The sequence below is a fragment of the Ursus americanus genome, chromosome 12, assembly GCF_024610735.1.
Source record: "Ursus americanus isolate L20-20 chromosome 12, mUrsAme1.1.p, whole genome shotgun sequence".
Lineage (NCBI taxonomy): Eukaryota > Metazoa > Chordata > Mammalia > Carnivora > Ursidae > Ursus > Ursus americanus.
The window spans coordinates 63,004,515-63,027,624 of record NC_142138.1 but is presented as its reverse complement, the minus strand read 5'-3'; the positions used below and the strand labels follow the sequence as shown (position 1 = coordinate 63,027,624).

The window sequence follows — 23,110 nt, the reverse complement described above, 5'->3', positions numbered from 1 at the left end:
AAAAGAAAACGTCTGCTATGACAGGGTGTTAGTGTCGGGGGTGGGCGGGGGCAACAGACCTTGCTCTCCGTTTCTTCACGCGCCGCTCGTGCTCTGCCTCTTCATAATACAACTCGTTGTGGCTTGAGTCTCTGCGCCGAGCAGCTGCAGCGATCATGGCCCGGGACTGACCAGTGGCATTGTTACTGGGGCCTTCGGGGAAGGACAGTGGAGGAAGAACAGTTTTAATGCCATGGGGCTGTAAAACAGAGCAGGAAACGAGTACCATGGTCTGTCAATACCGTCCACCCACCCGCTGAGAAGCACATCCACAGATCTCAAAAGAAATTTCCAGAAGGGTGAACACTACTCCTGCCTCACATTCACTATGCTCAGGAGAGGAAGGAAATCTCCCCCAAACCCAATCTGATCAGTGGAAATGGAAAAAAGAGCTCAGAAGGAGATGAAGAATGTCAGACAATGAAAATGTTGGCCAAAAATAACACACAAGAGAATGCTGAAGATGTTACTCACCATCTGTTACGTAAAGTTTCAGTTTGGCCATAAGAGTAGTTGAGCATCACATTTCAGCAATAAGACAATGAGAGAGAAGGAGAGGGATTGGGAGGAGGACAGAGAAAAAAAGAAAGTCAAGGGACATGGAGACGCAGATTACGTGCAGGACGACAAGCCATGCTGGAATGTCACGGTAGTCACAACGTTTAATAAAAAGAAACAAAAAACAGAACAAAACAAAAACAACCTGAGGACTTGCAATATGGCCCGTTTGTGAATACAGACTTAGAACTCCCCACCCTGCTCCCCTGACCACAGATCGCCTTCAATTTCAGAAGGACAAGGCAGATCACATGTTTTCTTCTCTATCAACTACTTGGTTAATGACTTGGTTTCGCTAGTGGGAATTTTCACTGTTTTCAGATCACAGGTGAAATTTACCAGACTCCGGACACTGAGTGCACATCTCATAAAGCCTCACCCCTCCCCGCCGCCCCCACCAAAATGGGAAGGACATGGCCCCTAAAAATTGACACCATCCATAAATCACTTGATTTGCTAACAATATGATCCTCTTCTATGGTCTACAAAGCTCTTGCCTTGACCCAAGGCACCAGGCAAGAAATGACACTGGGTCCTGTTTCTTGCACTTAACTATCTGATAGCCTGAAATGCAACGCTGACGTCCTCAGCCTGGCCTCTGGCCTCCTGCCACCCACTCAGCCCCAGTTCCTAGCCAGGATTGAGAAATCTCTTTAAGTAGCTCACCAGATGCCTGAACTACTGAGAGTTACTGACTTCACGGATCTGGGGAGCTGAGTCTTTGGGTAACTTATCCAAAATTTGAAAAGCAGCTTTCCATAGATGTTCCCAGCAGGAGGCAGGAAACAGACATCACTATTGTTTTCAACCAGAAAATCCCAAAATGAATGAACCTCCCACATGTGTAGACTGTAAATCAACATTCTTTTGAAAGTATGTTTGCTGAAAGAAAGAAAGAAAGAAAGAAAGAAAGAAAGAAAGAAAGAAAGAAAGAAAGAAAGAAAGAAAGGAAAAGGAAGAAAGAAAGAAAAGGAAGAGAAAAGGAAGGAAAAGAAAAGTGAAGAGAAGAAAAGAAAAAAATTGTTTTGAACCGAGAATGTACGATAAAGACAGACACTGAGGGGAGGAAGAACCAAATGGACCATAAAGTCGAAGCTGAAGAGTTGCCCAAACTATGCCCCCCCCCAACCAGAGACACCATTTCAAGGCACATACCATCTACATTGTAGACTTTCAGCCCGGCCATGTGCTTGGCTGCTCGGAATTTGGAGGCTGTTAGGAGATTGGGGTTATAGATGGTGAAATCTTTATAGTAATTTTCCAGAACCACCAATGCTGCTCGCTGGATACTGAGAAAAGAGGGCAAAATTAATGCAATGCTTTTTCTTTGAAGAAGCAGGTCCTAATTGACAAAAAAAACCCTCTTTTGGAGTCAGGTAGGACAGCAGAGCATCATGGGAAACCTCCCATTACGGCAGGCCCCTGGATTTTATCACACCATTTGTCTCGAGGATGGGAATTTAAAGGTGAGACTGAGTTCAGTCGTCAAGTGGCTTCTCGGCCTTCTCCCAGGTTGTGTCGTGAGCCACATCCCACCTAGCCAATAGTTGAGGAAGGAATCAGTTATAACTCAGATTTGTTTAGGCTGCACAGAACTTTCCTATTCTTCCCAGTTTGCGAAAGAGGAAACCGAGGCTCCCCGTATGGTCGAGAGACTTAGCGATGGTGGCAGGGCTCATGGGTGAAAGAACAAAGTGTAGATTCAGGTTCTCAGGTCCCAGGGCAGGGTCTCCCCCTAGGCCTCATGGCCCCCGCTGTAGGGAAGGCTGGGATTTGGGTTCTCCATGGATCAGAACGACTAAAAGAAGCTGGCGGCAGACAACAGTGAATCTGACCCCTCCTCTGGGTTCTGTCCTCTCGGCCCCAGGCCAGCTGGAGCTCCCTCTTGCAGAGGAAGAAAGACCCCTTCCCGAGCCCTCAGCTGAGACTTTGATCTTTCTTGGTCTGTGAGGCCTTCTGTCCCTTGGACTACAGGGGTGTACAGAGGGGACTCTCTCTGCTCTAACGTCCTGCAACCTCTACTCTGTCACCTATCTGGCCCCTCGGACAGCAGCAAGGGAGCAAAGAAGAGGTAACACCAGCAGGTGGGAGGGTGGGTGAGGGCTGGGGGCCCATACTCCCGACCAGCGGCAAAAGAACTTCCTCTTGGCCATGGGTGCAAGCCCACTCACCAATTCAAAGAGAAACCTGTACTCATGCAGCATGGGTTTTCATGGACCATCTTGTCTGACTTCCACAATCATTCAAGGCAAGACAACTGAGGTTCGAAAATCTCTGACCGGCACACGGCATGCGTCTACCAAACAGGAGAGCTAGAACTCCAATCTGAAGTTACAAGCCTCCAACCTGTGCTCTTTCCCTGCGACGTGTGGCCTCTGTGGGATAGGGTACGTACCGACACCGACCCCACAAATTTCTTTTTATCTTGCCCTTTACATTTTCCTTCCTGGCCCCCGCTAAGTGGCTGTGCCGACAAGGATTCCTTACAACCTGGGCACCAGGACAGGGCTGCCTTCTGTGCCCGGATGACCACTGTAACTCTCCACGTGGCTCAGGGCTGCTCTCTTCACACCAAGACAACGCAGCCTCTAACCTCTCAGCTGGACACTCTGTTGACCCACCGCTGGGCTCCCCTTGTTTAGCGAGAAGTAACAACGATCTAGAAGTCAATCCGCTAACCTCCTTGAGAGCAGAGTCATGGCAAAGCTTTCTCACTTACATCCTGACAGTGCCTCGATCTGCGCTCCATTGCTGTTCGGGGTCGACCTCACTACATACACTCATGGGAGACAGGGAGGTGGGGATCTGGCGAGACTCACCCTCGTTAATGGAAGTAGAAGAGTCCTAAGAACAAACCCACATTTTGAAAGCCTTCGTCCTGGGAGTGCGAAGACATGACGCAAGGAGCTGTTCCTTAGCCAGGCCCACACAGAACCTAGGCAGCTAACTGGAATACACGTGGGCCGTGGGAGCGTCGAGAAGAGCTTTGGAATGCCCAGATTCAGAGGGTTCAAGAGCAGCCCCCCCACCCCAAGCAAGGGAAGTGGTCCCTGCGTGGAGGTTTCGTGGCATAGGTCTTTGTGCCGAAGTCCCGCCTGCTCCCGTGCAAGTCTCCCCAGTGGCTTCCAGCTCAGCACAGCCCAGTCTCCTCCTTGACCTCTGACTGCTATTTTCCAAAGTGGGGCAAGCATTTCTTCACCGCCACCCCCTTCCATTCAGAGACTCTCCAGGGCCTGAGGACACGTGCGCACACACAAAAACTTGCCCTCGTAAGCACCCATCCCACCTCCCTCCCCGTGCTTCTCTGGAGGCTCCGGGCCTGGTGAGACAAGACGCCCCTCCACACTGAAATGTCCCAGTTCATGCATAACAGACATGCTGGGGTGCAAATATTTCCTCCCACGCTCCCATATGGGCATGAAAACATCTCTAGGCTCCTGGATTCCAGCAGAGAATTATTACCCTGATCAAAATTTAAAAATTAAAAGGCAACTCAGGTTCTTCTCAGGCCCGTCTTCAAAGCAAACCCTTTTGTGGTTGCTGGGTTTGGCTCTTCTGTTCAGCCAGGCCACAAAAAGGAGCCCAGGGGATCCCACTAACTCAGCCAGGGCCTGCTAGGCAGGCAAGGGAGCCTGGTGGCCCTATTTCCCAACCTCTCCACCCCAAAACCACAGACAATGCACTGTGCTGTGTGGAGAAGGGGTGTCTGCCCCTGCCCAGCTCTGGCAGGCCTTCCCTTGCTGGGGTACACACCCTGTACCCTGCCCCCTTCAGCACAGGGCTGCAGGCAGATGCTCTCCACACTGGGGCAAATCTGCAGCCCCCCTTGAAGCCCGCTCACGCCAAAGGTGGCCCCAGGGAGTGCTCAGGGATGGGGCAGGGAAGATGGGGCAGGAGCTGCCAATGTGACGTGTGTGGGTCTCACAGCCTTTGAGAGCCTTCGCTCAGGGGAACGGAACAAGGGGGAAAAGTAGGGCAGTGTGGGCTTCTTCCAGCACCATCATCTCCACAGAGGCACCTGAATTTCCCAAAAGCAGCCACGGTCACCCAGCCAGCCCCCCTGGGCTGACAAGCTAACCCAGGAGCTAAGGGACTCTCCCGGAAAGCTCAGAAATGCCTCTAAGAGGGCTGTACGACCTCACCTACGGGAAACCGTCCGCGCAACACCCAACAGATCTAGCAACGTCATGAGAAGGTCCACGCGACAGAAAACAACGCATAACCGAAGTACCCAACTTAAAAAAAAAACATGGTTGTGAAATCTGGATTAAAATCCAATATGCCTTTTCTCATGTTTTTAAAGAGAATAAGCTATACATGACTTAAGCCTTGTTGATGATTCAGGATGAATGTTTCACGCATTAATCATGAGCTGTGCCACATAGGCAGTCCAGTGAGGATGTCAGCCCCCACGGGAGACAGAGGCCACCTGTCCCCATGTCCCATGCCGCAGGGCAGTCTGAGTGCTCGGCTGTTTCTTCACATCCTTTCCTCATACCCCCTGACTATGGCCATCAGAGTCCTTCCCAGGGGCCGTCGACCTACCTGCCTCTGGCCATCATTCTTCTGTTCTCATACACCCTCGGCTCAGGTATAAACAGGGAAAAGGGCTTCAAGGGACCGAAGTGAGGAACTCCGCTCCAGCTAAGTGATACCAGTTGTGACATGGGAGTCTGAGGTCTATTTCAATCCAACGCCTAAGGTCTTTTTCATTTCCGTTCTGGATCCTGATTCATGCTGTGGACTGAATGAGTTTGTCAGATACCTGACTGTAGGTTCAAAGTAACATGCCCCTAATACATCATTTGGCTCTCTAGTAAAAGAGCAATTCAGCACCCACTGAAGGGACATCCTGCCGGCCACCCGGCATCGGCCTCAGCCATGGCCTACAATGCCAGGATGCAAGGGCACCCTTCTCCTCGGCCAATGTCAACGTTTAGTATCTTCCTGCCTCCATTCTTTGCCATCTTCCAAAGCCAAAGCAGGTCTGATTTCTTTTAGGAAGCCTTTTCTAGCTCTCTGGCCCCCACTCATCTGCCCCTAAACGCACAGCGTCAATAGCCCCCCACAGCAGTTGACAGGTCTTCAAGCATGCTACTCTCCCTCTTCCGCAAGGCCATGAAATTCCCCTGTGCGCAAGGGATACCTCCTACGACTTCCCCCAAGTACATAATACTCATTGGCTCAACTTGCTCGTGTAGGAAACCCTAGAACTCCAACAGGTGAAGGATCGGTCCTAAGCATGCCTTTCCTAAAACCATGGGGTTTCCAAGGCAAAAAGGGCCTCAGAGAGGGGGAAAAGCAAATCCTTCAATTAGTCCTCGTCTCCAGATCAGATCAACTCTGGGGAAGGAGGGAGGCAAGAAAAATCAAGCTGGTGAGAAACCTGCCATCTCTCTTATCACCGTCCTATTGCGAGAAATAGTAATCTGACTAAACAATCCTTACGTGGAAACCCCATATTATAGGCAGGTTGAGCCTGATGTAGAGATTACAGACGTGGCCCCACCAAAAACCCACGGCAAGACTCTCCCAGGACAGAGAAAGCTGGGCTCGATACCGCGTTCCAGCATGCCCTCCCATCTCCCCACCCGGGAAAACACCCCTTCACAGATCACACGCAGCTGTGGAAAACAGCATGGTGATACGCGGAGCTGTCACAGACCTTTGCACAGACACGACTCCCAGATACGCACATGAAAGGCAACACGGACGAGGCAATATTTAGGGTCAGAAGAAGCTGATGTTATTGCCCGTGTGAAAGCAAACCCCTCAGCTCTGCCCGGGCTGATCCCAACTTGAACTTGTGGAAAAGACAGGCCAGCCACGGATCAGCACACAGGTAAAGCAATTCAACAGCCACTTTTAAACGTCAAACTCACCGCCGACCACGCTGCCTGACTGGCCTACTCTCCTTTCAGGGCAAAAACGGTGGAACGAGAAGGGTTGTGGCCTTTTGTGTCTTACCAACCACAAAAACATTTCCAGTGTTGTTGACAACTGTCACACAGCCACCATGGCAACAGAGACCAGGGGCTCGCGCTACAGCAGAGAGAAGCAGCTCCAAACAGAGTTGACATCTGAGTTCATAAAAACCTGAAAGATGTGTTCTTGAAAGACGAATTCTGAAAACCAAAACCCAAACCGAACGAATGTCCTCATAGCCACGCTTCCTGCTGTCCCGTGCGTATCTGTTGTGGGAGAAAGTACGTACAGAGCAAATGGCCCCAGGCTTTGGCCCCAGGCAGCATGACTCTTGGCTCTATCATTTATTCTTTGACCTTGAAAAAATTAATTCAGTTCTCTAAACCTCTGATTCCTTGTCCGTAGGATGGGAAGAACAATACAGAAAGCCGCGCTACAAACGTAAGTGGGCTCCAAAACACCGAACTCCATAAAATGTATTACTGAAAGGTCAACGAAATGACTGAGGCCGGTGTGGGTCGCTGGTCAGAAATTCCAGGGACGGATGGTGAGATCCAGAGATGCCAGGTGCTGGCTGGAGCCTGGTATCACCTGTGGCAGTGAACTCCGGAGCTGAAATATCAATGGGGCAAATCCAAATTCTATGACTTTCCGAGACTTCAGAGTCAGCTGGCATCGAGTTTGGGGGAAAATACCGGAGAGTGGGGAGCCCACCCTCTACTTTCTTGCTCCTAAGGAGGAGTTGCTTGCCTGGTTCAGGTGTGCCTTAAAGATTAAACGAGACACTATATTCCCCCAAGTACCTGACCCAAAGCAAATGGTGCATAATATGGCAGTACCGTGAGCTTCCAGGTCCGTGTATGCTGGGGAAGCCCTTCTGTCCCCAGGTGCCCCTGCTCTGTCCTCCCCACCAAGTGCCCACCATGAGGGCACTGCCACAGGAAATGACCCAGGACAGATCCCCTCCACACTGCTTTCTTAGTGACTTAGACCCTACGGTGATGCCACTCTCTGCTTTTAGGCGGCATTTCCTGCCAACTCTCACCCCCTTAAAAATCAGGCCTGGTAAAAAAGGTCCAGCCTCAGAGTCAGAAGGCCTAGATCCCAGATCTGCTCCTGCGGAGCCCTGTCGAAGTCATTGCCCTCTCTGGGCCTGTTTCTTGGTCCACGATGGACAGAGAGCACCTACTGTTGCGTGCAGACGTCGGGAAGAGCAAACGAAATAATGCCGGGGAACGCGTTTATAAACTACGAGGCATCAGATAACTACAAACGGTCCTATTACTAAGGAGCACGAGCACTTGGCAGCAAGGGATGAGGCTGGCTGGTGGCTGGATTCTTCACACAGTCTCTAGGCATAAAAGCACGACTTCAACTCCACTTACACCAGATCACAAAATTTTACTCGTCACAGCACGAAGAGAACCTTCGTGCTCACCCAAGCAGAGACACAAGAAGCAAAGACACCAGAGTCCAGCCAGGCCAAACTCCCAATCCATGTATGCATTTTCTTTATAACACCCCAGACAGCAACCGGCCTCTCCATGAAAAGAAAAATCACTCTCGCTTGGCCCAGAAATGACCTTTCTCTAAGTTCTACGCAGTGGTCCACCTACTGCTTCCTTCTGGACCCAAATCCTCCTTTCCTGTGAAAGTTCATCAAATACTTCAAGGAAACAATTGTGGCCATAAACCTCCCCACTTTTCATTCTCTTACTGTGCAAATAAGGGCACTGAGGCCTAGAAAAGCATGAGTATACACACATACATGCACGCATACACACACATGCACACGTAAAGTGCCGATTTCATTCACTTTTCCCTGGGTTTGGTTGTGGCCTCTGTAATTAAGACATGCTAGTAATGCGCTGGGGTGGCTCAGTCAGTTAAGCATCCGACTCTTGACTTCAGCTCAGGTTATGATCTCAGGGTCATGAGATCAAGCCCCACATCGTGCTCCATGCTCGGCGTGGAGTCTGCTTGTCCCTCCCCCTCTGCTCCTCTCCCTGCTCTCTCTCACTCTCTCAAATAAATAAATCTTTTAAAAAATACTATTAAAACCAGAAATATTCAGGCTTCAGCACTCAGTCAGTCTGAGACCCTCACACTTCACATCTTTACTGTCTCCCAGGGCAGTGAGAAAGGCCCTGCCAGACAGGGCGGGGTGGGGCAGCCTCATTCAGGTTTTAGCCATGTCTTTTGAAATATTCACTTGCCCTCTTTAGCTCTGTCAACAAAAAACAGCCTTCTTCATGTGTGAAAACGTGGAAGCTTCTCTCACATGTTAACGCCCCACGTAAATGCCAGCCACCACGATCCTGATCACATCCGTGTGTGCTGAGGGGAAAGCACTGAAGAGACCGAGTTCTAGGCACAGAAAAATCTGCAAAGGCCTGCTTTCAGGGCAACTACTCATTACGCTGCGAGCCACCTAAGGATGCTGACACCCAAAAATCTTAATAACCCGTCTCTCCAACGCCATTCACAGGCCAGTATGAATTAAGCTCACCCACTAAATCCCAAGGACTCGGAGACAGATGTGAACAGAACCTCGAGAGGCTTAAGCTTCCGTCGGTGTGGTGACCCCTGGGCTGGGACAGAACACGTGACCGGGGTGGGGGTGGGGGCCTCAGGGGAAGATCTGAGGAGGCGAAGCTGAGTTTCTTTTTTTTTTTTTTTTTTTTTTTATTAATAATGATTTTTTATTATATTATGTTAGTCACCATACAGTACATCCCCGGTTTTCGATGTAAGGCTCGATGATTCATTAGTTGTGTATAACACCCAGTGCACCATGCAATATGTGCCCTCCTTACTACCCATCACCGGTCTATCCCATTCCCCCACCCCCCTCCCCTCTGTAGCCCTCAGTTTGTTTCTCATAGTCCATAGTCTCTCATGTTTCATTCCCCCTTCTGATTACCCCCCCTTTCTTTATCCCTTTCTTCCCCTACTGATCATTCTAGTTCTTATGTTCCATAGATGAGAGAAATCATATGATAGTTGTCTTTCTCTGCGAAGCTGAGTTTCTGAGTTAAGTCTTAAATGATGAATGATGGCCACACCATGTGGACACGGGCTATAAAGCCACTTCCGGGCAGAGGAAGCAGTGTGGGCAGAAGCAGGCTGGTGTGGAAGAATCCTCCTAAACACCTTCAGTAGGAGTGACAGGGCCACACTGTTGAGTCACAGAACGGCCGTGACAATCTGTGGTAGTGGGGTGAAGAGCGTCTCCCCAAATCCACATGTATACCCCCAACCGCAGAATGCGATCTTCGCAGATGTGATTAGTCAGTGAAGGTCATGCTGGTGTCCTTATAAAGAAAGGGAGACACAGGCAGAGAACACCCTATGATGACAGGACAGAGACTGCAGTGACATGGTCACAAACCAACGTGCACCGAGGATCCGGGCAACCACCGAAAGCTAGGAGGACAAGGAAGGATTCTTCCCTAGACCCTCCAGAGGGCGGATGGCCCTGCCCCTACCCACATTTTAGACTCCTAGCTTTCAAAACTGAGAGAGAACACTGTTATTGTTCTTTTTAAAAAATATTTTATTTATTTATTTGAAAGAGAGATTTGACAGAACAAGTGGAAGGAGGGGCCGAAGGAGAAGCAGACTCCCCGCTAAGCAGGGAGCCCAATGTGGGACTCGACCCCAGGACCCCGGGATCACGACCTGAGCCAAAGGCAGACGCTTAACCCACTGAACCACCCAGGCCTCGAGAGAACACTGTTTTAAGCCACCCAGTTTACGGTCCTCTGCTACCACAGCTTTAGGAAACGGACTATGTGTATTTAGGGCAAGCAGGATGGAGGCAGGTAAAGAGGGAGAGGACGGCAAAGTGAGCGGGTGAGGAGGGAGGGTGGGACAGAGACGGAGGGTGTGGGCAGGAGAGAGGGCAAGCTGGCCGTGAAGACCCGAAGGACGGCAACAGTAAAGGCTGCCTGGGTACCAAGGCCTCCCTCTCTCCCTCTCTTTACGGCCTGCCTGCTCTGGTAACTGCATGTTAGGCCTGAAGCCAGGGTCTCTGAGAAAACGAAAATGGTTCAGCTTTTTGTGAAAACTCCCAATGGGGGCAAGCCAGCTGATGGACCGAGTTTTATCTGACTGACCTCTCCCTGGACGAGTCAGCAAGACCGCAACCCGGATGTGTGGGCCTCACTGTCCCCGGGACGGAGAGACCAAGTGACTTCGGGGTGACCAGGAGTCTGGACGATTTGCAGCAGTGTTCCTGGGAGTCCCAGGGACGCGAGTAGAATCCGCCCCTGAATGCCGCTGCTACTCAGCCGGGAGCCCGGCACACGAGTGTTTACATCTCCCGGCCCTCCTGCCTTTTAATTAAAACGTTACTCTAGCAACTGCCTTTGGGGTGTGGCTTCCATGAGTCCCACACAGATAACAGGCAATGACCACCTTGGAACTTGAGGGCAGGGAGGGCCAAAAACAAGGAATGGCTTGTGTCTCCTGACAGATCTGGATTAGACAGTAGAAAGATCTGGGGGTGGGGGCGTGGGGAGGCTGGATTTCAGGGACTCCGTCACAGTAGGCCGGGATGGACACACACTGCTGCTCGAGATCGTGGGACGTGAGGCAGACTGCCCACCCCGACGGAGGACACACAGAGCTGGGGCCCCGACCTGCAGGGGAGGCCTGTGGAGGCCCTTCTCTAGGCCGCATGGATTCCCAGCGGGGCCCGGCCTGTGGGCTCCCCAGCTCCATGGAAGCTGCAGCGCGACCTAGTTCTTGAACCAATATTCCCAGGCTGCAAAGTGTCCCTGGCCCAGGCACCAAATACGGGGCTGCAGACAAGCTACACGGTATCCTCATCAGGCGACAGAGACTAGAAGCCGGGAACATCGACTCTCGCAGCTCAAAGGAGGTAGAATCCACAGGAGTTGGTCACTGTGGAATGGCCTCGAAAGTGCAGTCTGGGGGAGCACTGGAGTACCGCCCTATGCACTTTATGTCCCCAGTGAAGGATAACGCTGGAAAATACCCTCTCTAATGTCAGTCAGACCCACTGAGAACGTGTCCAGAGGAGACCGCTCTCTGGCCCGGGGAGTCTGGGAGGCCAAGAAGGAGCTAACGGCTACATGCACCGGCCTGGTTCTTCTGGGCTCAGGGACTAAACAACAGAAAGCTGTCCCACATGTCATCCTTTCTGGCCAAAATGCCACTATCCACCAGGCGGCTCTGAGTGTGGCGATGACCCTGAGGCAGCCTCCTTCTGAGCAGATGATTCCGTCATGGCCGGCTGTCCACCTGACGGCCTTTCCCACCGCAGAGAGATGCTGGCAAACTTGTGAGACACACTTCTCTGGAAGCGACGGCTTTGGCTATTGCCACAGTCTGTCCAAGTGCCCGCAGCCGTGCTTCCAGGCCAGGGCCCAGACGCCACCGCGCGGCCACCTCCCCGCACCGTCCAACTCGGGCTGCCCCTGCCCTGCCTGGGATGGAAAAGCAGCTTTCTCGAGACTTCCAATGACTGTGCTGAACCACACCAGATAAACATCAAAGACAACTGCCTGCTTAGGGCTCTCTAAGACCGAGACTGAGATAGGAACTAAGGTACCCCACACCCACCTGGGAGGCCTGACTGGCATTCTCTCATCCGGACTCACATTTCTCACCGGCAGTACCTCTGGTCTTGGGGAGAACCCCAGGAGCACAGCATGAAAGGTCTGGAGTCTGAGGGCAGCCAGCCTGGCCGAAGAGCAGAGCTGGGCAGTGGCTCTGTAGGACAGGGAGAGCAGACCCCCGTCCGTGTGCACTGAGATTAGCACAGACCACACCACATCAAATCACACCCATCCTTCCGCGGGGAGACACGCAGAAGGCCAGGCCCTGTCTGCAGCGTGAGTCCTGCAGGAAAGGAATGGCACACCACCCAGGGTGCGGGGTCCACCACCCAGCCACCTGTGGCCCCGTGGGAAGGCCATCCACACTGGCTCTGCATCCACGAGCTCTCTGGCCCTCAGTGGCTGCACTCTGTGAGGCGTGGCTCCCCTCGGCCTTGGAGCAAGCCTTACGGGCAGACGCTGTGCGAGGAAAGCCTTCCCAGCTGCAGCGGGTGCCAGGAGGCAGCTGTGCAAACACAGGGCTGCAGTGTCCAGCACCTTCCGTGCTCATTACAGCCACTTTGAACAGGCACCACAGGGCCAAACCACAAACGGCAGCTCTGTGCCCACCCTCAAAATTCTCCCACAGCAAAGCAGACCTGCGCAGAAATCTTTCCACTCTACCCTTCAGCTCTTTTTCATTTTTATCCTTTGCTTTTTAAGGAGGTGGGAGTGAAGACTGGCCAACGTCTTTACTGAAAAGCAGTTAAACAAAACATGCGTTTCTAAAAATGAAATTGTGTATGAAATCATGATCATAAGTGACGTGAACCAAAACCACTGGTGGCCATTTAAAAATACTCCCCAGGGGTGCCTGGGTGGCTCAGTCGTTAAGCGACTGCCTTCAGCTCAGGGCGTGATCCCGGCGTTCTGGGATCGAGCCCCACATCAGGCTCCTCTGCTGGGAGCCTGCTTCTTCCTCTCCCACTCCCCCTGCTTGTGTTCCCTCTCTCGCTGGCTGTCTCTATCTCTGTCAAATGTATAAATAAAATCTTTAAAAAAATAAAAAAAATAAAAATACTCCCCAACTTCACAGCCAATGGCGCTGGGTCCTCCGCAAACCGTTGATGCTAGTCTTGAATGTGGGAGGGAGGGCCATCGGCCCAGCGCAACAGTCCTACCTGATCAGCGGTGTAATCTCTGGCTTGGCTATCACTTGACCCACAATCACAGACGTCAGATTTCAAGGGGAGCTGGATCTACCCTGGAATTACGGGAGTAACCTTAACCTCCCCAGGAGACACTCCGTTTCTCACTTCTAACTAGAAAACCGAAGGACATTCGAGAGAAGCCAGGCTCCCACTTGAGCCGGGAGGATGCAGGCGTGAGCTGGAGAAGGGATAATATGAGCTCTGTTTCATCAGGGTTGAACCATGCCCATTGATCCCACGGTTTCCTGGGGCTCTGGGGTCAAGAGTCATCAGTGTGTATTGTTCCTGTCTTAGCTTGGACCGCCATAACAAAATACCAGAGACTGAGTGGCTGAAACAACAGAAACTTATTTTCTTAGACTTTTGAAGCCTACAAGTCCAAGATCAAGGTTTGGCTGATTCAGTTTCTGGTGAGAGCCCTGCTGCTGGCTTGCGGATGACGACCTTCTCATGATATCCACACGTGGCCTTTCCTTGGTCCATAGGCACAGGGGGAGAGACACAGTGTTTGCAAGCCCTCTGGTGTCTCTTCTCACAAGGACACGGATTTTATCACATCTATGACCTCACTGAACCTTAATTACTTCTTCGGATACCCCATCTCCAAAGATAGCCACATGGGGTTTAGAGCTTCAACCTATGAATTCCGGGTGACCACAATTCAGTCCATAACATTCCATCCCTGGCTCCTAAAATTCATGTCCTTTTCCCGCGCAAAATAGACCAATGCTGTCCTAACAGCCCCGAAGGTCCTGACTCATTCCAGCACCAGCTCTAAGCGCAAAGTCTCATCTAAGTGCCAGGACTCAAGGCATAACCCACACTGCGGTAAGACCCCTCTCCAGCTGTGAACCTGTGTTACCAGACAACTTTCCAATATAATCACGAGACAGGCGTAGGATAGGCATTCCCATTCCAAAAGGGAGAAACTGAAAGGAAAGGAGTGATGGGCCCCGAACAAGTCCAAAACCTAGCAAGGCCAGTCTCATTAGATCTTAAGATCTTGATCTTAAGGATAATCCTCTTCGGTTCAATGCTGTGTCCTCGGGGCTCTGCGGGTGGCCCTGTCCAGGCAGCTCTTGGCCGTGGCCGCCTGGCCCACCGAAACCAAGGTGGGGGGCCCATCCTCTGAAGCCAATGAGGAAGCAACCTGTCCCCTAGGCCTGTGGTGGGAGGGTGACCTAATCATCTCTGGATCACCTTTGGGGTCATTCTTCCTTTTGCTTGAAGAATATCGCACGTTTGCAGCCTTCCTTCCACTCCCTCCCCCCCGCTTTTGTTTCCTTTAGTCCCAGGAGACAGTGGTGCTGTACTGGTACGATCCCATCTTCCCACCTTTATTCTTGGCTTCTGCTGGAAGGGCTAATTAAATCCTAATTAAATCAAACAGTTGGCGCCTGGCTGGCTCAGGCAGTGGAATGTGTGACTCTTGATCTCGGGGTCATGAGTTCGAGCCCCACGATAAGTGTGGAGATTACTTAAATAAATAAATACATACATACATACATAAACTTTAAAAAAATGTCCAACAGCTGTGTGACCACACCCTTGGTGTTCTCTTCAGTACACAGTCACTGCAATATGGACAGGCTGAGAAATTTTCCCAATCTTCAAGTACGGATTCCCTTTGCTAAACAATTCCTTCTGCAACCCATCTCCCTCCTCTCACATTTCGTATTAGCAGTTATGGAGGACACAAGCTGCATCGCTTGGGTGATGGAGGGACCCAGTGGGTGCGACGTCAACGCTGTGCTTAGAAATTCCTCAGTCAAGGGGCACCTGGGTGGCTCAGTCGGTTAAGCGTCCAGCTCTCGATTTCGGCTCAGGTCATGATCTCAGGGTTGTGAGACTGGGCCCCGTGACTGGCTCACGCTGGATGTGGAACCTGTTTAAGAGTCTCTCTCCACCTCTGCCTCCGCCCCCCACCCCCACACACATATAACAATAAAAATAAATACCTCAGCCAAATATCCAGTTCCATCACTTACTCCCAAGTTCCACCTGCCACAGAACACGAGAACATGAACACAGCTCAGCCAAGGTCCTTACCATTTTATAACAAGGACCATCTTTCCACCATTACCCAATGACCTGTTTCTCATTTCCAACTATGAATGGGGGGGTCACAACAGTTCCCTTCAACACAGCAATGCTACAATCACGCATGATCATGAACTGGCACTGCTTGAAAAGCAATCCAAGAATCGCTTCTCCTAACGCACACGTGGTTCTGTGGTCAGTAGCCAGACCTTTGATAAAAAGGTGTAGGTCAGCCCCAATTTATAAGACACCCTCAGTGTCAAAGAATGAAGCATGCTTAGGAACCCCACGTGAAAGCCCACTGGCTGAACTGGGTACAAGGGAGCTTTAGCCAAATGGGGGACTATCTTACAGAACAGGGGTCACTGTGGATAGACAAGCGTTCTACCTGCTTCTGTGGTTTCGGTCTCTCTGCTGATGACTACCACTTTTCATTCATGCTCACATGCCTCCCTAGAGCAGCTCTCACTTGAAATAAGTTACTTGCGGACTTTCTGAGGTATGGAAGTTAGTAATGACATGTTAGAACTATATGCAAAGTGAGAAGAAGCAGACTCCAGGAATGAGAGCCGAGGTGGGTGCGGGAGTCTGCCAGGTCGTGGATCCCAATTAACCTACCCTCCCAGACCCCTGCCTCGTGCAGCCCTCTTCTGTACGTCTGGGCTGGGGCTCTGACTTGCTTTAACAAGAGAATGCTGTGGAAGTCGTGCTGGGCCCGTTCCAGACACAGGCCTTAGAAGGCTTTTGTGTTCTTGGGAGGCCTGAGAAGAAGTCTACCTACCCTAATGAAGAAACGACTCCCCTGAAGGGCTCTCTGGGGAGGGGCAGAATCACAGAATATGTGGGAAGAGAAAGAAGCCCGGCCCCAGCCATCTCACCACGTGACTGCAATCACAGAGAAAATGTGGGTCAGACCGGCAAAAGAACCTCCCAGCTGAGACCAGCCCACAAGAATATTAAAAAAATAAAAGCTTGCCCTACACTACTACATTTGGTGGGGGGCAGGGGGTTATACAGAAGTGGTTAAAAGAGGCCCTTTGGGAACATGTGACATACAGAACAGTTAAAAAGTTTTGACCAAAGGCTCAAATCTACTGTTGTGGTTTGTGTTTTTTTTTAATGATTTTATGTATGTATTCGACAGAGAGAGAGCATAAGCAGGGGGAGCAGCAGCCAGAGGGAGAAGCAGACTCTCCGCTGAGCAAGGAGCCTGATGCAGGACTCGATCCCAGGACCCTGGGATCATGACCTGAGCCGAAGGCAGACGCTTAACCCACTGAGCCACCCAGGCGCCCCCTACTGGTTTTAAGGTCCAGGTTTTGTTTGCTAACTGACTAAGCAAAAGAACCAACAGGCTAAGGAATGGCTACACAGTGCAAGCGAGCCATCTCTGACAATCCTTTGCATTCTCTCCTGTCCGGCCCTGAAGCTGGGAGTTACACAGAATCATGTATTTAACAAAATAGCTAGCACCCAGCCTGGCACATGGCACGCAACTCAAAAATGCTTATGAGTTCATTCGAGCCTTCTGGAAGCAGTGCTGTGACCATGAACACGTCTATCCAGAAGCACAGGGGAGGGGTGCGACCCCAGGGAGCACGCAGTCCCCGAACCTGCGGCTAGGGCTCTCCTCTGCACAGGGTGGCTGCCCTGTACCCCTTGCCCCGCCCTGACAGGGCAGGAGGGGTAAATGACATCGGACATCTGAAAAGCCCTCTGTCATCCCCCAAGCCCTGGGCAGAAAGGTTAGGAAGTATCTTAATCTATTTACAGTATCTCACTTTGTACCACAAGAACCTTTTATTTTTCTGAAAATTTTCAAATAAGCCCATAACTCCATTCCTGCCAACAAGTGGGGCCACTGTGGCTTTTAGGAGAGCTAACAAGAAGCATCTTTAAGAAACTAAAGAATAGTCATTCTTTTGACAACTCTCAAAAATAGCTCAGTTGATGCCATAAAATCATCTCTGAGAACACCAGCAGAAAAGCACTCACCAGCACTCTGCACCTAAGCCCCTCAGGTGGGTCACCGCCACAGGGAAGGCTTTCCATGAACGGAAGGCCGATCAGCCTGCCAGTCCGCTGAGAAAGGCTTGCTACTCTGATCCCCGGACTCGCTCTTTGTCTCTTCTGACTCCCCATCCCTCCTGTCTGTCTCCACACTCTACAAAGGGGGTTAGAAGTTATATTTCTGGTCCCATGACTCTTGCAGCCACCGCTGGGTTTAGACCAGATTTAGCCCAAGAAGCAGCGGGGGACTGAGCCCACACAGTGCCAGCAGGGACAGAGGCCAAGCCCGCTCCAGCTCGCAAAGACTGGCTGGCCTATGGGCAGCCAGCCCCGCCCGAGGGCTCTGTTTGAGAGCAAAGGCGCCGCCCCTTCCCTGGCCATCTTTCCATCCCATCAGCAGGGTCTCCCTCCATGTGAGGGACCAAGGGGGCCTTCCTGAGGGCAGGGAAAGGGTCCTGGAGAGAAGCCAAGAAAAAGATACGTGCACCACCTCGACATGCTGCCCCCCCTACCCCGGGGCTGCTAGAAAGGTGCTACCCTTGGGTCTCCCCGGGAGCTGGCGTTAGTGGCTTCAGGGTTAGCAAGTCAAGGCCGGGCCGTTTTGGTCATGGCGAGGACAGGCATGAGAGGTGTGTAGCAAGCCTGCGGGCCATACAGCAGAGTCGGCCCTGCCTTCCCGCCCAGGTCTCCCCGCCCCCCCGCAGCATAGCTGTGGGGTAAGGTGCCAGGGCTGCTGCCAATTTTCTGAACACAGCACAGGCGTACTGCCTCCGGGCTGTTTTGTTCGTCCCCCCCCCCCCGCCGCCCCCCCCTCCTGTCCAGCAGGCTGAGCAACCAGTCCTGGAGGGGGGGGCCAAGCGGGAGCTGTGGGGGTAGGGGGGGAGTCAGCCCCACCACCTGGATGACCCAAGGGGAGACGACTCGCTTCACTTTTCCACCCCACCGATGGGGTTCATGCCAATGAGGGTGGAGGCCAACGTCTTGGCCACTTACCTTAAGAGTCCCTAGTATCACTCACGTCTACTGTAACCAGAGCTGGATTTCTCTCCAGCCCCTGAAGCTTGAGCAAAACCCATCCTGTCCTGGGACAGACCGCTTCCCACTGGCTCTACCGGCGCCACCACCTTGTCCTCCTGAGCGCCCGTCACCCGTACCCACGCCTGTTGTGGGCAACTGTCCAAGCACAGCAGGACACTGGTCTCCCACCAAGGGACTGTGCGCCCCAGGAGTTCCAGACAGAGCCCTGAGCGCAGCCAGTGCTGTGTCTCAGGAGCCCTCCAGGGCCGGGCTCTGCATGGGGCAGATTTTGAATGCAAGTCAGCTGGCCATTGTCCACCAGAAAAGGGGGGAAAGAAAGCAGAGATGAATAAGCAGCAGTGACTTCCTTGCCTTCAGAGCCCCACAGGCATCTGCAAAGGACTCGGAGACATACGACTCTGCTGTGCAGAGCACATGACTCACACACTGACTCCTTCCAAGGACCGGTCAGGATGGCAGCCGCTTCCAGTGCTAAACCACCCAGTCCTCGGGGGGTACAAGCTAAGCCAGAGGAATGAAAGAGGGTGCGTGCCAACACCGAGACGGTTTGGCAGCGTGACCCAACTCCAAACCAGGGCTGGGCCACCTTCTTGTGTCCCAGCCAAAAATATGACAAAGCCCATTGTTCTGATACCCAGTAGGGTGGCCTTGCTGGTCCTGGCTGCTTTACCAGTTACACGATCACAGGTCCTAATGGCCACAATTAACTAAGCGCTCACCATGTGTCAAGCAGGTTACACACATCGGCGCGTATTGCCGGAGGAGGCAGGAGAGCCCAAGGAGATGGCAAACTCAGCCATCCCAGGTGATCCACTCACCAGCAACCACGTGAATGCCCATGATATGCCATGCTCCAGGCACTGGGGAGGCAAGGAGAGCGAGACACAGCCCCCATCTTTAGCCCCCACCTCAATTTGTGGCAGAAAACAGACAGAAATGGTCCAGTAAACACAAAGTAAGACCATCTAGGAAAACTTCTGCCCGTGTGCACCAGGAATCCCGAACAATCACAATCCTGATCATAACGGCTGTGCTTGTAATAGCGAACAAATAAAATAAAACTGAAATAACATTAATGGCCAAAAACCCAAAAAAACCACCAACCCTCTGGAGAAACACATAAGTGAGAGATGCCATATGGGGGCGTTAACTGAAGCCCAGCTTCGTGACAACTGGGTAAAACCTAAATGAGGCCCGCCATGTTATTTTCTACAAATTGCTTAAATCCCTTAATCCCCCATTTCCTCATCTGTAGCACGGGGATGAATAATACCTAAATCAAAGCGTTCTATGAAGACTAAATGTTGACAATCTATACAAAGTGCTTACCTCAAGATAAATGAAAATAAATAAAATAAAATACAATTATCCCTTTTTTAGTTAACCACAAAATAGACTGCACGCATAGATTTGAAGTACGACATCTCGATGTACTTCTAACTTTATTATGTGTATACATCCAAGACACTCAACTCTCACAAGTCTGGGGTCTCTAACCTGCACCTGATTCTTTACTGAGGGCCCCTAGGGTGGCCATATCATTTAGTGCCAAAACCAGACACCTCTGAGAGTGGAAAACAGAAAGGAAGGAGGAACAATTCCAGCAGGACAAGGGTATAAAATAGATGTAGCATTCTGAGCAAACTGGAGGGGCTGGTCACTTTGTTCACTGTTCACCGGGCAACTTCAGGGGCAAGGCCAGCAGCCGTCACGATGCATTCCCTCTCCATCCCTCCAAGGAGCTGCCGAGTTTGAGAGCTGGCCCAGTAAGACTCCAACCTGAATGAAGCCAGCAATGGTGTCACCCCACCCAGCAGTCAGGAAAGTCAATGGACGGGGACACCCCCTCTCCACACACACACACAGAGCTCCTCCCAAAACCTGAAGAAAGGAGTCAGCCCCTGGGCCCGGCACCCGGCACCTGTCTTTACCCCTCACGTGCTGTCTGCCAGCATCATATGATGTCAGGCCGCGATCACTTCTGCCTCTCGAATGCGCCCCTTACCTCAGGTGTCCCAGGCTGTAGAACCGGGACTCGCCGTCGGTGGAGCGGACCACCTGCAGCGTGAACATGGGCTGCAGCTGCCTGAGCTCCAGCAGGACGATGGCCAGGTAGTGGATGAAGAGGAGCGCGTCCACGAGGGACACGGCGTACTGCACGATGCCCTGGTAGTTCCGGTCCCGCGAGTCCAAGATGCGGACCCCGTAGAACAGCCAATAGGAAACCACAAAAAGGAAGATGAGGACCAGCAAAAGGGCGCGGAACACAAATACTCGCGGCACGTCGGCCCTCTGCTTGCGGAAGAAGAGCGCCCAGGTCCCGATGAGCAGAATGAGGAGCTTGAATGCCACGGAAATGAAGAGTCCCTCGCAGATGGTGCCACAGGGCTCCAGCTCGTCCCTCCACAGGATGGGGGGTAACAGGATGAAGGCGACGGGGGTGAGGAACACTAGAAGTCCGAGGACCGAGGCCACGGTGAGGCCCAGGTAGCGCTTGCAATCCAGCCCCACGCTGTCCTCCATGTCCTTGCTGATCCTGGCAATGTCCTCCTGCGATATGCTGTGCTCGGACGTGCCCGTGATGGCCGTCGTGGTCTCTCCCCAGTTGTCATCCTGATGGGGAGAGAACAGTGAGCGCGAAGGGCAGCAGGCAGCAGGGCACTAGTGAAAGTCACAAAGCCAGCACTGGGACACACAGAGGGCCCGCCTCCCCGAACCAACCCACACCCACGGGCAACCCCAGAACATGGAAGCTGAGCCCTTCAAATACAGGAACTGTGAACCTTCATCCACTCACCAGTAACCACGTGAGTGCCCACTGTATGCCACGCTCCAGGCCAGGCACTGGGGAGGCAAGGAGAGCGAGACACAGCCCCTGTCCTCAGCCCCCGCCTCAATTTGTGGCAGAAAACAGAAAAATGGTCCACTAACACAGTGTAAGACCATCTAGAGAAACTCCTGCCCAGAAACAGGAATCCTGGACAAGAATGCTGGAATCTCTGGAGAGGCTCTGGGCCCCGCAGGAAGCAATCCCGCTGCGAGACTAACATAAGAGGGCTCACCTATGGTGGAAGAAGACTCTGCATTCTCTTCTCAGGTCATGGCTGGGTTAAAAAGGCTGACAAAATCCAAGTTCTGGAAGTGGGGTATTATAATGCCCTCCAGCAGCTCTGAAAAGCTATACGTAGAAATCACAGCTGACCTATAGCTAGTTTTTGGTTTGGGTTCTTTTTAATAATTATCAGTGTCAAGCACTCTTTGACCATGTTTCTCATTGAGCAAGCCATGCAAATTCAAGTACTGCTGGCCAGGACAGCTCAAAAATTCCTCCCCAAACACACGTTCTCATGATACGCTGAACATCGAGGGCACAGAACTCCCAGGCTATTGCAATGTGTCTTTGACTTTCTGGCTTTCTCTCTCCTTTTAAACCCTGAGGTAGTTTCCAGTAGGACCGATCAGTCCCTTTATTGAACAAGATCCAGTGTTTAGGATTTTTAAACAATTCTGCTGTTTTGCTGGCAACCCTGACTCCACTACGAAGCAACAAGACAAGAAGGCAATGAAAGCCACAGGGGGTCCAAAGAGGTTTTGCCTCAGAGATTGGTGTATATGATTTAACTTGGAAAAAACAGTCCGATGTAGGGGCAAGCCGGGTGAAATTCATGTGGAAGACACCAACTTAGAAAAATCTAGTGTAAGCTGACAGCTGAATCAGCAAGATAGGGATTCCAATGACCCAACAATAACCTTATATCTATTAATGGTCAGAAAAATAGGATTTATGAATGTACAGGCTACAGCAAGGAGTGCTGGCGGTGCAAAGGTCTTGACCTATGAATAAAGAGTTCTTCAACTTGGAAAGTTAGTTGCAAGTGTCACATACCATGAAATAAATGACTCTCTAGGACAACAGCCAGAAGCCACCAAGACTCTCACACACGGCTGAGGGAGGCTTAAAATGGTACCATCACTCTTGAAAATGGACCTGGCGGTGTCATATAAATTCAACTATATGCTCAAATGTATGATCCAGAAATTCCAATCCCAGGTTTTTATCCAAAATAAATGTAAACATAATGTCTGCAAGAAGACCTGTGTCAGAATGTTCTTAACAGCTTTATTCGTGATAGTCCAAAATGGCACACCTCAGATACCTATCCACCAGGAGAACGGGTAATAAATTCATATAACAGAATATTCCTCAGCAAATATTAAAAAGGATGAATTGCTGGGGCACTTGGGTGGCACAGCAGTTAAGCGTCTGCCTTCGGCTCAGGGCGTGATCCTGGCATTATGGGATCGAGCCCCACATCAGGCTCCTCCGCTGGGAGACTGCTTCTTCCTCTCCCACTCCCCTGCTTGTGTTCCCTCTCTCGCTGGCTGTCGCTAACTCTGTCGAATAAATAAACAAAAAATCTTTAAAAAAAAAAAAAAGGATGAATTGCTAAAACTCACCAAAACATGGGTAAGTCTCAAAATCATTAGGCTGACTGGGAAAAGTCCGAAACAAAAGAGTATGATCCCAATTATATTAAGTTCTAAAACAGGCAAAACTAATCTACAGTGATAGAGATCAAAACAGGGTTTGTCTTGGAGAGGTGGGGGTGGGGACAGGAATTGATTGGGAAGAACATAAGAGATTTTGTAGAGTAATAAAAAAATACATATATATATAGAGACAGTACACATTACATGGGTTTATTCTGCTGTTTGAACTTCTCA

The 23,110-nt window shown here is 51.3% G+C and overlaps 1 protein-coding gene across 3 annotated transcripts in view; it reads right to left on the bottom strand.

The window, feature by feature from the left end:
• Window positions 1-23,110, bottom strand: part of VANGL1 (VANGL planar cell polarity protein 1) — a 53,767-nt gene that overhangs the window by 12,250 nt on the left and 18,407 nt on the right. For all 3 annotated transcript variants that reach the window (XR_015726394.1, XM_045801435.2, XM_087866196.1), the window contains exons 4-6: window positions 20,391-20,998; window positions 1,753-1,886; window positions 60-192 (exon numbers count right to left, since the gene is read on the bottom strand). Coding sequence is in view for 2 of the 3 variants with exons in the window: in XM_045801435.2 (XP_045657391.1) it covers window positions 60-192; window positions 1,753-1,886; window positions 20,391-20,998 (875 nt within the window). In the remaining variant the exon portion in view is untranslated. The remainder of the gene's footprint in view (window positions 1-59; window positions 193-1,752; window positions 1,887-20,390; window positions 20,999-23,110) is intronic.